This window comes from Gopherus flavomarginatus, chromosome 1, assembly GCF_025201925.1.
Source record: "Gopherus flavomarginatus isolate rGopFla2 chromosome 1, rGopFla2.mat.asm, whole genome shotgun sequence".
Taxonomy (NCBI): domain Eukaryota; kingdom Metazoa; phylum Chordata; order Testudines; family Testudinidae; genus Gopherus; species Gopherus flavomarginatus.
The window spans coordinates 5379156-5393474 of record NC_066617.1 but is presented as its reverse complement, the minus strand read 5'-3'; the positions used below and the strand labels follow the sequence as shown (position 1 = coordinate 5393474).

General features: G+C 49.8%; 1 protein-coding gene and 1 long non-coding RNA gene across 2 annotated transcripts in view; one reads left to right on the top strand and one right to left on the bottom strand.

Annotated features, from left to right (window-relative positions):
* The window catches only part of TNPO3 (transportin 3), a 76498-nt gene extending 72167 nt beyond the window's left edge, over positions 1 to 4331 (bottom strand). The window contains exon 1 of the mRNA XM_050929948.1: positions 4089 to 4331. Within this exon, the coding sequence (XP_050785905.1) occupies positions 4089 to 4223 (135 nt within the window). The 5' untranslated portion in view covers positions 4224 to 4331. The remainder of the gene's footprint in view (positions 1 to 4088) is intronic.
* A 226-nt stretch (positions 4332 to 4557) lies between these two features.
* The window catches only part of LOC127037959 (uncharacterized), a 29615-nt gene continuing 19853 nt past the window's right edge, over positions 4558 to 14319 (top strand). The window contains exons 1-3 of the long non-coding RNA XR_007770536.1: positions 4558 to 4645; positions 8489 to 8599; positions 9394 to 9500. This is a non-coding gene — a long non-coding RNA (uncharacterized LOC127037959). The remainder of the gene's footprint in view (positions 4646 to 8488; positions 8600 to 9393; positions 9501 to 14319) is intronic.

Here is a 14319-nt window from a genome sequence, read left to right as displayed (position 1 = left end):
GTTTGCTGTCAAACTGTGAGGATTTATCTAATGTGGTTACTCAGGAGGTCAGTCCTAGGCCCAATACTATTCAATATGTTCTTTAATTACTTCAATAATGGAGTGGAGAGTATGCTTATAAAATCCGCAGATGACACCAAGCTGGGAGGGGCTGCAAGCACTTTGGAGAACAGGATTAGAATTCAAAATGACCTTGAGAAATGGGAGAATTGGTCTGAAACCAACAAGATGAAATTCATTAAAAATAAGCACTTAGTAAGGAAAAAATCAAATGCATAACTACAAAATGGGGAATAACTGGCCAGGTGGAAACACTGCTGATAAGGTTCTGGTGGAGGGCACAGTGGATCACAAAGTGAATATAAACCAACAATGTGGCGCTGTTCAGAAAAAAGCTAATATTCTGGGGTGTTTTAACAGAAGTGTTCTATAGAAGACACAGGAGGTAACTATCCCACTCTATTCAGCACTGGTGAGGCCTCAGCTGGAGTAGTGTGTCCAGCTCTGGGTGCCACACTTTAGGAAAAATGTGGACAAACGGGAGAGACTCCAGAGGAAAGCAACAAAAATGATGGAAGGCCTAGAAAATCTGATCTAGGAGGAAAGGTTAAAAAAACCTGGGCACGTTTAGCCTTGAAAAAAAGATGACTGAGGGGGAACCTGGTAACAAGTCTTCCAGTACGTCACATGCTGTAATAAAGAGTCAAGTCAAAGTTTCCCCAAACCAATGGCTCATCAGGCTGATGCGTTTAAGGCACATCAGTCTCATAGCCAACAGTACACAAGGACAATGTGGCCAGCACCACACCTGACTGCCTATGACTGGTCTAACCTGATGGATCAGGTACCCGTTTTGCAGACGGGTGAACTGGAGGTAGCCTTTCTGTGTAAGATCACGCAAAACTCAAAAGAACATTGAGGGTAGGACAAAATGTCATCAGCTTAATCTGCAGCAAGAGATTTATTAGATATTAGGGGAAACTTTCTAACTATAAGGCTAGTTAAGCAATAGAATAGGCTTCCAAGGGAGACTGTGGACTTACCATCATTGGTCAACCTGTTCTTAAAAACCTCCAAACACCTCTCACAGATTTGTTCCTGCCTCAGCACCAGGGACTACATCTGATCACCTCTGGTGGTCCCTTTTAGCCCTGTATTTTTATGGTTCTAACCCAATCCCAGCCCCTGCAACCAGGAGAAAGCGTTGGGTGCATACAAGACAATATCCCTGAACCACGACAAGACTGGCAACATTTCATATTGGCTTCTAGCTAATAGATTTAGACCTCTGACTAATGCCTTGTAACACACTGTCCGGCCCTGTCTAGCATCAATGACTTTGAAGATTCAGAAACCAGGAAACAGTACTCCAAACTTATTGATTAGTTGAGAGTTGCCCAACATGTCACTTACAAGGTCCTTAAATGCGGCCTGTAATTGCCATTAGATCTGCCATGTTAGATACAGAGATGGGCTCCGAGAAGCTGCCAGAAAGCAAGCCTGGGCCAATACTTCTTGGAAGGGGAGAAGGGACTCAAATAAGAAGTGTCATATTGATGCATCTTATCACACAACACAAAAGAAGGGCTGTTTATAATCCCAGCAAAAATGCAAACTCAAGAATTTGTCATTCACATTTCCTCCTTTTCAGACATTGCAAAGATTGTGCAAAAGAAGGGGAGTCTGCCTTTCCTGTCCCCCGTTAAGGAAGTATGCTTCCCTGTGAATGCTCAAGGAGGAAGAAGAACAGGACTTTCTGTTTCAACAGAGCGTTTTTGAAAGGAAAAAAGCCTAGAAAAATTCACTCACCAAGTTGGAATTTTACAGAGGAGAAGGGGAAAAAAAAATATTTAGAAACCTAGTGGAGCTTTCTGGGGGTTGCTGGAAGAAGGCCACTACTCACCACCAAACCTGATAGTTTGAGAACATTCTCCGAACACTGAGGGAGGGAGGGAGGACTCCCTTCAACAATACTTATAATTAAAACAACAAGAGATATTAAAATTAGGAAAATATGAGAAAAAAATCACAATACTGCATGGAGTTTGAACAGAACTAATAAAAGGTTATGCATCTAAATGCAATAAAAGCAGATGTTTGGATCTAGACAGGAGATAATGAAAGACTTTAACCAAAACTATAAACTGACAAGACAGACGAGGAAGTCAGTAGAAAAGCATCAACCACAAAACAATACATGCTCAATACCACAGGTATTGGTAGCAGGTCTCATCAATACATTTTTAGGGACTTCCATGGGCCAATTTATAATTGTGTATATATTAAGTTTTTCTCTAAGCTAGAAAAAAAATTTTTATTTGTTATAAAGAACAGATCTGTTAATAGATTAAAAAAGCCATTACAAAAGACGACATCTCTGCTACTGAATAAACTATTAAGACAAAACCACAACAGCAATCAGAGGAAGTGAAGTCTCCCCCTACTGTCACAATTTACAGCAGCTCAACAGGGCCAAATTCTGAACTGGAAAAGTACTGGAGTGGAGTCCTAAAGTAATATGCTGTGACCCATGTCAAATCTTTCTTACAATTGTAAAATAATCCGAACTGTTAGACTGAATACATAGCAAAAATTAATTTGCTTTACTGTATGTCTTCAACTATACATTTTATCTACTTTTAACCACCACTTGCATATTAGCAAAACTTTTTGTTAATTGCTCCTGAATGTCAGATTCTAACTGGTATGACATAGTGTAATAAAAATACTTATATGTCGGTATAGTACTTTAACATCAGGTTCCAAACTCCTGTTACTAAAAATGTACAATGTGCCACAAAAATCTTGCATTATTACAGAACAAACAGTATCAACACCAAAGCCCTGATCTCACTTCAGACAACACAGATAAGAGGAGAAAACATGCACAGTTCTGTCTGGAACAGAGAGATTCTTTCCTTTCAGATATTCGGGACTCCTGAAGGGAAGAAGAAGAAGGAGCCTGGACTCCAACCACATCCGCTGCAGCCGCCAGACCTGGCGCACTTGCCCGCACTGGCCGGGTGTGCTGTCAGGCCATGCCCGAAGGGCTGGTCCTAGGCACACAGCAGCGGGCGGGAGCGCGGGGTTGTGTGCGGTCTAGCGCCACCCCAGCTGGCTGCAGGGATCCCTGTGGCTCCATAAAGCCCTTCCGGATGCCGGGGGCTGGGAGGCACCGGAGAAACACGAGACTGCGCTGATTTCAGGCTGGCGAGCGCGGAGCCCGCCAGGCCGATAACCGGGAATCTCACGGGAGCACAAGTGCCCCAGGCTCGCACGGGGAGGCAGCTCGCCCCCCCGCACCACTGAGAGGGCCCGGAGCCCCCTCCCTCTCTCTGGAAGGGGAGAGGCCGAGCCCCGGATCTGTCCCCGCCGGGCAGACACACTCAGTCCCGGCCCGCTGCCCGTGGGGTGGACCCCAGAACCCCAGTCCCAGGAACCGCCCCGCTGCGGGAGCCAGACCCCGGGGAAGGCGGTGAGACTCCGATCCCGGCCTCCCCGCAACACGAGGCCTCCAGCCGGCCGCGCTACAGGCCTCGCCCTGCTGCCAGGCCGCCTCCGGCGCACGGGGCCTGCTCCGGCCCAGCTCCGCCCCCAACCCCAGCCGGCTCCGCGCTAGAGCTCGGGGAGCGCGAAGGCCGAACTCGCTGCTCCGAACCCCGAGCCAGGGCCGCCCAGGCTCCGCTGCCGGGACCCCTCGGCCCGGCTCCCCCTCTCCCTGCCTGCCGGGCTCCCGCAGCGCCCCGGCCCGGCTCCGCCTCCCCCCGCCGGGCGCCCCCAGCGGCCCGGCCCGGCCCCCCCCCCTCCGCCGGGCTCCCCCAGCGCCCCGGCCCGGCCGCCGGCTCCGCTTCCCCCCGCCCGGCTCCCCCAGCGCCCCGGCCCGGCTCCCCCCCCCTCCGCCCGGCTCCCCCAGCGCCCCGGCCCGGCTCCGCCTCCCCCGATCTCCTCGGCCGCGCAGTTCCCCAGGCCCCGCCCGATCCCCCAAGGCCGCGCTGCCCGGCTCCCGAGGCCCCGCTCCCAGCCGCTCGGCCCGACCCGGCCAAAGGTTCCTCCCCGCCCCGTTCCCCGGCCCGGCCCGGCCCGCTGACCGATCTCTGCAGCTCCCCCAGCCAGCAGCTCGCCCGCTCCTTGCCGCTCGGGTCCGGGTCATGGTAAAGCGCCTGCACCGCCTGGTACACGAGCTGCAGGCTCGGCTTCCCCGCGCTGCCTCCGCCGCCCTCCATGGCTCCGGGTCCCGCACAGGCCGCTCCGCGCCCGGCTCCAGCCCCTCAGCAGCAGCCGCCGCTCCAGGCCGCCGCCATCTCCTCGCCCGGCCGTGTCCGTTACCGGGAGGGGCGGTGTCACCCAGAACGCGGCCCCCCGGAAGCGCGCGGCCCGCGCACCGCGTTCCGCCCGCACAGCGCTCCCGCCCGGCCGCCGCGGAGCCTGCAGGCCCAGCCAGGCCAGCGCGCGGATACGCGGCTGCGCAGCCAGGGCCCAGCCACCCCCTCCGGCACCGCCCCCGGCTGCCCCCTGCGCGCTTCCGGCCGGTGCCTCCGCCACACCTGTCCCCCGCACCCGGAAGTGACCCGCCCTGAGAGGCGGGAAGGAGGCTGCCCCCTCCTGCTCGGGCCCGTTTCCCGCAGGGCCAGGCCCGATCCTCGGAGTAAGCCCGGTCCCGGGCCCTGCGGCTCCCCTAACCGGCCCTGCCCCCTGCCCGGGCAGCCGGCCTAGACCCGCTCAGGGCCCTGGGGCGCCGCCACAGCCACCCCCACGCCCAGCTGGCCCTGCTCGTCCCACCTGCGTGTGCCCCCCTCCCATTGCCTGCCCAGCCCCAGTCAACCTCCCCTCCCCTTCTAGCCTTTCTCAACCTTCCCCTCCCCAGCCACACCTGGGGCCTGCCCAGTCCCCGGCTCCACTCAACCCCCCCTTCCCCTCCAGCCCTGCTCAACCCTCCCCTCCCCAGTCAAACCTGGGGCCTGCCCAGCCCCAGTCAACCCCCCCTCCAGCCCTGCTCAACCCTCCCCTCCCCAACCACACCTGGGGCCTGCCCAGCCCCAGTCAAACCCCTCTTCCCTTCTAGCCCTGCTCAACCCTCCCCTCCCCAGCCAAACCTGGGGCCTTCCCAACCCCAGTCAACCCCCCCTCCAGCCCTGCTCAACCCTCCCCAGCCACACCTGGGGCCTGCCCAGCCCGCGGCTCCACTCAACCCCCCTCCCCCCCCGCCCTGCTCAACCCTCCCCAGCCAAACGTGGGGCCTGCCCAGCCCCAGTCAACCCCCCCTCCAGCCCTGCTCAACCCTCCCCAACCACACCTGGGGCCTGCCCAGCCCACGGCTCCACTCAACCCCCCCTTCCCCTCCAGCCCTGCTCAACCCTCCCCAGCCAAACGTGGGGCCTGCCCAGCCCCAGTCAACCCCCCCTCCAGCCCTGCTCAACCCTCCCCTCCCCAACCACACCTGGGGCCTGCCCAGCCCCAGTCAAACCCCCCTTCCCTTCTAGCCCTGCTCAACCCTCCCCTCCCCAGTCAAACCTGGGGCCTGCCCAGTCCCCGGCTCCACTCAACCCCCCCTTCCCCTCCAGCCTTGCTCAACCCTCACCTCCCCAGCCAAACCTGGGGCCTGGCCAGCCCCAGTCAACCCCTCCCTCTCCTTCTAGCCCTGCTCAACCTTCCCCTCCCCAGCCATACCTGGGGCCTACCCAGTCCCCGGCTCCACTCAACCCCCCCCTTCCCCTCCAGCCCTGCTCAACGCTCCCCTCCCTTCCCCAGCCAAACCTGGGGCCTGCCCAGCCCCAGTCAACCCCCTCTCCAGCCCTGCTCAACCCTCCCCTCCCCAACCACACCTGGGGCCTGCCCAGCCCCGTCTCCACTCAACCCCCTCCCCCTCCAGCCCTGCTCAACCCTCCCCCACCACACTTGGGGCCTGCCCAGCCCTGCTCAGTGCTCCTCCCCCAATCACATCTGGGGCCTGTCCAGCCTCTCCAGCCCTGCTCATCCCACCCTCCCAGCTCCCACTCCAAACACTCCTGAAGACTGCTATCCCTCTGGCTTTTCCTGTCCCACTCCCTTAGCTTCTTCACCACCAAACACACGTGGGAACTGCTCCCCCTGGCCCTGCTCAGCCTGCCTCCCCTCCGCTCTCCACACCCGTGGCCCTGCTCCCCAAACACACCTGGGGGCTACCCTTCCTTCCTTCCTCCCCTTGCTCATCCCACCTGGCTGTACCCTGTACCCACAAACACTCCAGGAGGCTGTCCTGGCCCTCCTGCCCTGCTAAAACCCACCTGCCTAGTTCCACACACCCAAACACCTCTGGGGGCTGCCCTCTCCCCCAGCACTGCTTGTCCCACCTGGCTCTGCCCTGTACCCCCAAATGGTCCAGGGGGGTGCCCTGGCCCCTCCTGCCTAGCTCCACACCCCCAAACAACTCGGGGGACTGCCCTGCTTGTTCCATCTGGCTGTGCCTCCCATCCCAAACACACCTGGGGGCTATTCTGGTGCTGCTCAATCCACCTAGCTGGCTGTGCCCTCAGTTAACTGCTGCCCAGCCCCCTTCCAAACACACGTAACTGGGCCTGTCCTTCCCCACCACCACTGGAACAACCGCACCTAGCTGTGTCTTCTGCCCAGCCCCCAAACATGCACACCTGGAGGCTGCCCTGCTCAACCCATCCTACCTGGCTGTACCTTCAGTCAAATTCTTCCCAACAATCCCCTGAAACACACACATATACATACCTGGGGACTGCTCCCCCCCACCCCCCGTTTGGGCATAGTCTGCTCTATTAGTCAAAAAACAATTTCTGCCAGCTGCTAGGCCTTGCCTGACACTCATCCGGGACTGCTTCTTATCCACATTCCAAGGAGTGTTTTGTTCTCGACCCAGCTCAGACGAGTGACCCGATTTTAAAAGTCACTTTCTGAATAACAAGGCGCTTTGTCCTTGCTCCCATCACCACAGATAAAGGGCACCTTATCTGCCTTCTCCTTGATAAGATGGCGCTTTCCGGATTACTGGGGAAAGTGGTAACACTTTTTAGCCATTGTTTCTACACTGCTATTTGGATAATTAATTTACTGGTTCAGTGCAGCTGAGGCTTTCTGGGGGCTACTTGGTGGATTTCTGGGAGCAGTGGGGCAGTATACTGGAGTGCATTTACAGAATTGGACAAAAATGTCTCACCCATAGTGCATGGCGAGATGAGCACTAAAATGATATTTCTTAGGTTTATGGCTTGTAGCACCATAAAGGCTATGCTTTTCATGATTCTCTTCCCCCTCACCCCTTATGTGGCCAAAAATTGAGATTTAAATAAGGTGAAAGTCAGCCGTTATTAGCATAATATATTCTATTTTTTATATATACTTAGCATAATATATTCTATCTCTATAAAATTCTTTAGACCAGTGGTTTTCAATATTTCTTTCTTGCGACCCAGTTGAAGAAAATTGTTGATGCCCATGACCCCAGTACTGGGTTGCGACCAACAGTTTGAAAATCACCACTTTAGAGATTATACACACAGCAAAATCACTTCACCTGTCACTAAAATGGCACCACATCTGACATTAAAGGTGGCAGCTGTTTAACAATGCATTACAATGCTGCACAACAATTGAAAGAAGATTTGAATGTCCAATTGAAATTGCAGTGGGAATGGAGGAAAGTAAAATGTAATTATACACGCCCATATTTTGCCTGGTCTATGAGGCTAACAAACCTCCTCTTGTAAAAAATGTAGTCTGACCTTTGGCATGAGTATTCAGGAATTTTGCTTCACATCACGATGGCCCTGATGCCACATCGTTTAATACTCTTAGAAGAAAGAGCACATTGACAACTTCCATGTCCATGCAGACCTGATTTTTTTTTTAAAAAAAGAACACATTCAAATACTGACCAGGCCCGATCCAGCTTTTTTTGTGAGAGTTAATTAGATAGTGGCTTGAGGCAGTATAGCTACTGACCTAGTACATGGAGTCTTGGTCCATGAAGAGTAAATAACCAAGTAAAGAAACAAATAACCCATAATCAAAATTGAGTTATGAAAAGTTTGTGAAATTCCTTGGGTAGCTACAGTAGTTTTTGTAATCTTTATTCATTCTAATGATCTTAGAGCAGCTGTCAATGTTTCAGTTTTGTTGAGGGGTCTAGGCTGGGGTACTACCAGGGTAGTAGCATGTTCGTTCCTGCTTGCATTGAAGTTTTGCAGTCTCACCGCACTGCATCAAAGACAAAAATGAATGAATACAAAATTACAAAGGAACTGAGAGCAGAAAGAAAGAACCAGGGAAACAAACAAAAAGGGTTAGTAATCTAGAATTTCCTCTTTGGTAATTTAGAGGAAAAGCCACTGGGGAAGATAATTCCATAAATTAATGTATTTGTTGAGAATTCACAACATGCTCCATGGTGTATGGAACACAGGGCAGGTTTCTTGTCTACCCTGAGAAGTTTATAATCTAAACCTATTTCCTTCCTAAAAATTATTCTATTACAATTGTTTAGGTGAATTTAGTGCTGGTGAATGGTGCTGAATTATGTGACCTTCAGCTGAGACATGAAAGATGCTGGATTGGAAGCTCTGGAAACTGACGCTTCCTATTTACTACAGAACAGGTAGAGCATATACAGTGTAAGCTTCCTTCACTCCCCTATCTATGTGTTTCAAATGTGACCTGGAAAGACCACTGTATGAACTGAGAGAATAGCTCAGTCTCTCTCACCCATTCCGTTCTTACATTTCTACTGAAACTGCCAACAGCAGACCCATCTGTGTTCACGGATGTCCACATCACAGAAACGATCTGCTAGGAAATGCACGGAGACCCACCAACCAACCAACTGGTAACAGTCCTTCAGCGTATCAGCCTGGCTGTAGACTGAATCAATAAACTAGAGATGAGAGGAAAGGTGGCAATTGCTAACTAAAATTAAAAGATGTGGAATCAGAAATCACTTCCGAGGCCTGTGAAGAGAACTTACGATGAGGTTAGTGCTTATGAGCTAAGACATCTTTCTGGTGGCAAGAAAGGAGAACGTTGATAGTGGGGACCAACAAATGGAGATGCCGGCATTGTAGATAAAAAGATTGTTTTGATTCATGAAACAGTGGAGTGCTTTCTGTGATGTGAGACTATTTTGATTAGATGGGGTACACTTAAGCAGAAGGAACCAACTCTTTGCCACTTTCTCAATTATGTTGATTAGAAATGGAGATTAGATCATGAGTGATAGCTGGTGAGTGATAATCCTTGCGACTACTGTGTGTCTTAGGGTAGGTAATAGGTTGTTTCTTAAGAGGAGACATTGACTGTCTGTGGTAGAAAGGCAACCCAGAGTACCAGGGCCTTCGCCAGCCCAGAAGAACATGGGTCAGTTTGTGGTAGTTTGGATCTCCTTCTGTGTTTCAGCAACTTACGGCTGTGTGAATGAATGGGCTGAATTTTGAGAAGCATCATGTTCCATCTGGGGCTCTGTGAACAGCCTTGTATTCCTAGATCCATCCCAGAAGCTCAAGGTACATGTCATGTTCACTGCCCACTGTTCTGATTTTGTTTCCTCAGGCCTGGAAAAACTATCCCATTTTTATCTCCCCCCATCCCTCAAGTAGGGTGAGAGCATTTTGCAGCAGGAGTCTTCTCGAATTGGAGACTGATTGAAGGCAATCTGCATTGTTTAAGTGGGGCAATATCCTAAACATTTCCAATGATTGACATTTTGCAGCTGCTGTGGCTGCAGAGAAAAAGGTCTCCTTGAGAGCTGTGGCATAGAGTTGCTTAAACTTCTCGTGCCGCGATCAAATTTAGTCTTACACCGCGGATATTTTAATCTTACCACCCTTGTACAGCATTTGTCTTAGAAGTAATTGGTGATTCCAGGTTTTCAGTGTTGGTGATGCAGAAGGAGAGGACATTTAGGGGTCAGCCGGTTGCTAGATGGGAACAACAGGTAAAATCCTGCCAGTCCATCAACAAGCCAGCCCTGCAGCTGGATAGGATTTTCCTCTGTTAGCAAAGGGGATATTCATGACTATCCGTGAATATCAAGCAGGTTTCATGCTAAGAAGACATAAGCTACAAATCTCCACTAGCCATTTGGTGGGATCTCTCATGTTGTTCCACACCTCCAGAGTGACTGGAGACGGAAAAAAATATTTGACTGTGGAGTGGCCGAGTCCATGAGGAAAAACCTTTGTAATGGTCTGGGAATGGAATGTATTGTCTGGATCAGGGGGAGGCAACTTACGGCACATGTGCCGAAGGTGGCATGTGAGCTGATTTTCAGTGGCACTCACACTGCCCAGGTCCTGGCCACCGGTCCAGGTGGCTCTGCACTTTAATTTAATTTTAAATGAAGCTTCTTAAACATTTTAAAAACCTTATTTACTTTATGTACAACAATAGTTTAGTTATATATTACAGACTTTTAGAAAGAGACCTTCTAAAAACATTAAAATGTATTACTGGCACACAAAACCTTAAATTAGAGTGAATAAATGAAGACTTGGCAAACCTCTTCTGAAAGGTTGCCGACCCCTGGTCTGGATATTTTCCTCAGTTATACATTCGATGGGGGTTGTCGTCTCTTTCTGATCCTCTTCATCCTCCCCCAGGCTATGGAAAAGTTTGTCCTCTGTTTCACTCATTCTGTTCATGCTTTCATTGGAATCATTGGGAGTGGTACACTGTTAATGAAATAATCCTGCATGCAGCAGATATATTGTTAAACACAGTAAACGTACACACTAGAGATCATGCAAACAATAAAAGCTTTTTCAACATTTTCAGAGTATAAAAATAATTTGAATAACCCTCAGATCAAGGCTGGTCTTGGTTTCACATACAGTACTAAGGAATAAAAATGGTACTTCAGAGATGTCTTATCCATAGAACCAATACTAGAGAAGAGCAGACACAGCTAAAGTTCAGACTTAAATAGATGAAAGGAAACTTTCATAGTCATGACTAGCGGGATTATGTCAAAGGTTTTGCACCCAATTTTCAAATGTTGCCCTTTTATTCAGGGACAGCCATCCCGTGTTCCAGATAAATAACTATTGTGTCTATTGCTCTTTGCACAACCAAATGAGAGATAGACACTACCAAGACAGAGAGGGTTCCAAATAACTGGGTTTACAAAATGTACACAAAGATGTGAGCCTAGCTACATATAGACAGGTTTCAGAGTAGCAGCTGTGTTATTCTGTATCTGCAAAAAGAACAGGAGTACTTGTGACACCTTAGAGACTAACAAATTTATTTGAGCATAAGATTTCATGGGCTATAGCCCACTTCATCAGATGCATAGACTGGAACATATAGTAAGAAGATATACACGTCTACGTCGATAGAACGCAACCCGATATAACACGAATTTGGATATAACACGGTAAAAGAGCGGGGAGCCCCGGGCCCTTTAAATCCCCACCCGAGCCCCGCTGCCAGAGCTCCGACAGTGATTTAAAGGGACCAGGGCTCCCCACAGCGGCTGGAGCACCGGGCCCTTTAAATCCCCACCGGGACTCTGGTAGCCAGGCTTGGGCGCTGATTTAAAGGGCCAGAGGCTCCAGCCGCTGTGGGGAACCCTGGGCCCTTTAAATCCCCACCTGAGCCAGAGCTCCAGCAGTGATTAAAAGGGCCTGGGGCTCCCTGCAGCGGCTGGAGCACCAGGCCCTTTAATCACCGCTGGGGAAGCCGATCCACTCTGGCCCGGCGTACCGGCTCTTGCTGGTATGCCATACTGGACCAAAGCCGAAATAACGCTGTCTCACCTATAAGGCGGTGAGATTTTTTGGCTCCCGAGGATCGCATTATATCAGGGTAGAGGTGTATATACATACAGAGAACATGAAAAGGTGGAAATTGCCCTACCAACTCTAAGATGCTAATTCATTTAGATGAGCTGTTATCAGCAGGAGAAAAAAAATAACTTTTGTAGTGAGAATCAAGATGGCCCATTCCAGACACTTGACAAGAAAGTGTGACGATACTTACATCTGACATCAGGAATCATAACATTCAGAAAACAGTAGGAGAACACTTCCACCTCTCTGGTCACTCAGTAACAGACTTAAACGTGGCAATTTTGCAACAGAAAAGCTTCAAAAACAGGCTCCTAGGAGAAACTGCTGAACTAGAAGTAATTTGCAAACTAGATACCATTAACTTGGGCTTGAATAGAGACCGGGAGTGGCTGGGTCATTACACAAATTGAATCTATTTCCCCATGTTAAGTATCCTCACACCTTCTTGTCAAGTGTCTGGAATGGGCCATCTTGATTATCACTTCAAAAGATTTTTTTTCTCCTGCTGATAATAGCTCATCTAAATTAATTAGCCTCCTAATTAGAGTTGGTAGGGCAACTTCCACCTTTTCACGTTCTCTGTATGTATATATATCTTCTTACTCTATGTTCCATTCTATGCATCTGATGAAGTGGGCTGTAGCCCACGAAAGCTTATGCTCCAATAAATTTGTTAGTCTCTAAGGTGCCACAAGTACTCCTGTTCTTTTTGTAGCTACACATACACGCTGTTGCTCTGGTTTTATTAGACAATGTATGTCTTCATTGGAGCTAGAAAGTGTCATTCCCAGTTCGAGGAGACATACCCATTTTAGCTCTGATCAAGCTAGTGCGCTAAAAAGAGAAGTGTAGCCACCGCCACGGACAGGCTAGCTGCTTGAGGACGTACCTAGGGTCTCAGACGGGATCATATTTGGGGTGGCTACTGTTGCTGTAGCTACGCTTCTATTTTTAGTGCTCAGAGCAATCAGAGCTAGCACAGATACGTCTGCTGGAGCTGGAAATTACACCTCCAGCTCCACTGTAGCTGTACGTACCCTAAAACACAGAACACAATGAGCACCCCAGAGGGCTCATAAACTATTTAAAGGGATACCCCCTATTGCTACCCACTACAAAATAAGCATTTCCAACCTAGCTTCATCCTGGACATTGGCCAAAACTTTTCAAATTTGAGTGCCTAAAATTAGATACACCTCTACCCCGATATAACATGACCCGATGTAACACGAATTCGGATATAACATGGTAAAGCAGCGCTCTGCGTGGGCGGGGCTGTGCACTCCGGTGGATCAAAGCAAGTTTGATATAACATGGTTTCACCTATAACGCGGTAAGATTTTTTGGCTCCCGCAGACAGCGTTATATCGGGGTAGAAGTGTACTTGATTTCATATTTAGGCAATTATCTAACAAGCCTGATTTTCAAGGGTGCAAAGCGTTGCTTGCTCCTTAGTTCTGAAAATCTGGTCAGTTTAGTTAGGTGCTTACATCGGGATTTAGGTGCCTAACTTCGAAAATGTTGGCCCCTTTCCTTATAAATACGAAGGGTTAGATTTCATGTGGAATATTCTATAGTATATCCTATAGTGTATCCTATTCTACCATGTAAGTAGACCCTTATTCCTCAAGTCAACAGTGACTACTCAGAGGAAAGATGGCAGAATCTGGTTCCACATAAATAAGCCCATAAAACAGGAAGTAGCAATAACCTTCACTCTTGTTTCACTTTTACAATTCTCAGTCTTCCATACCTCCAATTATTTATTGTCACCTTTACTGTGCTCTATCTCGTTTAGGGCCAGGTGCTGCTCTGCTACATAGGCATAACTCTGGAATGACACCACCGAGGGGGAGGGATAGCTCAGTGGTTTGAGCATTGGCCTGATAAACCCAGGGCTGTGAGCTCAGTCCTTGAGGGGGCCATTTAGGGATCTGGGGCAAAAATCTGTCAGAGGATTGGTCCTGCTTTGAGCAGGGGGTTGGACTAGATGACCTCCTGAGGGCCCTTCCAACCCTGATATTCTATGACATAAGTGAAGCTGCTCTGGATTTACACTGAGGTGAGATCAGAATGTCACCTTTAGGGTGACCAGACAGCAAGTGTGAAAAATTAGAACAGAAGTGGGGGGTAATAGGTGCCTATACAAGACAAAGCTCCAAATATCAGGACATCTAGTCACCTCACAGTTAGGAAGTTTTTCCTGGGATTTAATCTTAATCTGTTGTGCTGTACTTTGAACCCATTGCCTCTTGTCCTGCCCTCTGTGGCAAGAGAGAACAACTTTTCTCCATCTTTTTTATGGCAGCCTTTCAGGTATTTGAAGACCAGTATTATGTCCCCACTTAATCTCTGCTGTTCCAAACTAACCGTACCCAGTTCCTTCAGCCTTTGCCCATACAGCTGCATTCCATCTCTTTGAGCATCTTTGTTGCTTGCCTCTCAATCCTTTCCAATTTCTCTACATCCTTTCTATACATTGGTGACCAAAACTGGACACAGTTCTCCAGCTGTGGCCTAACCAGCGCTGAGT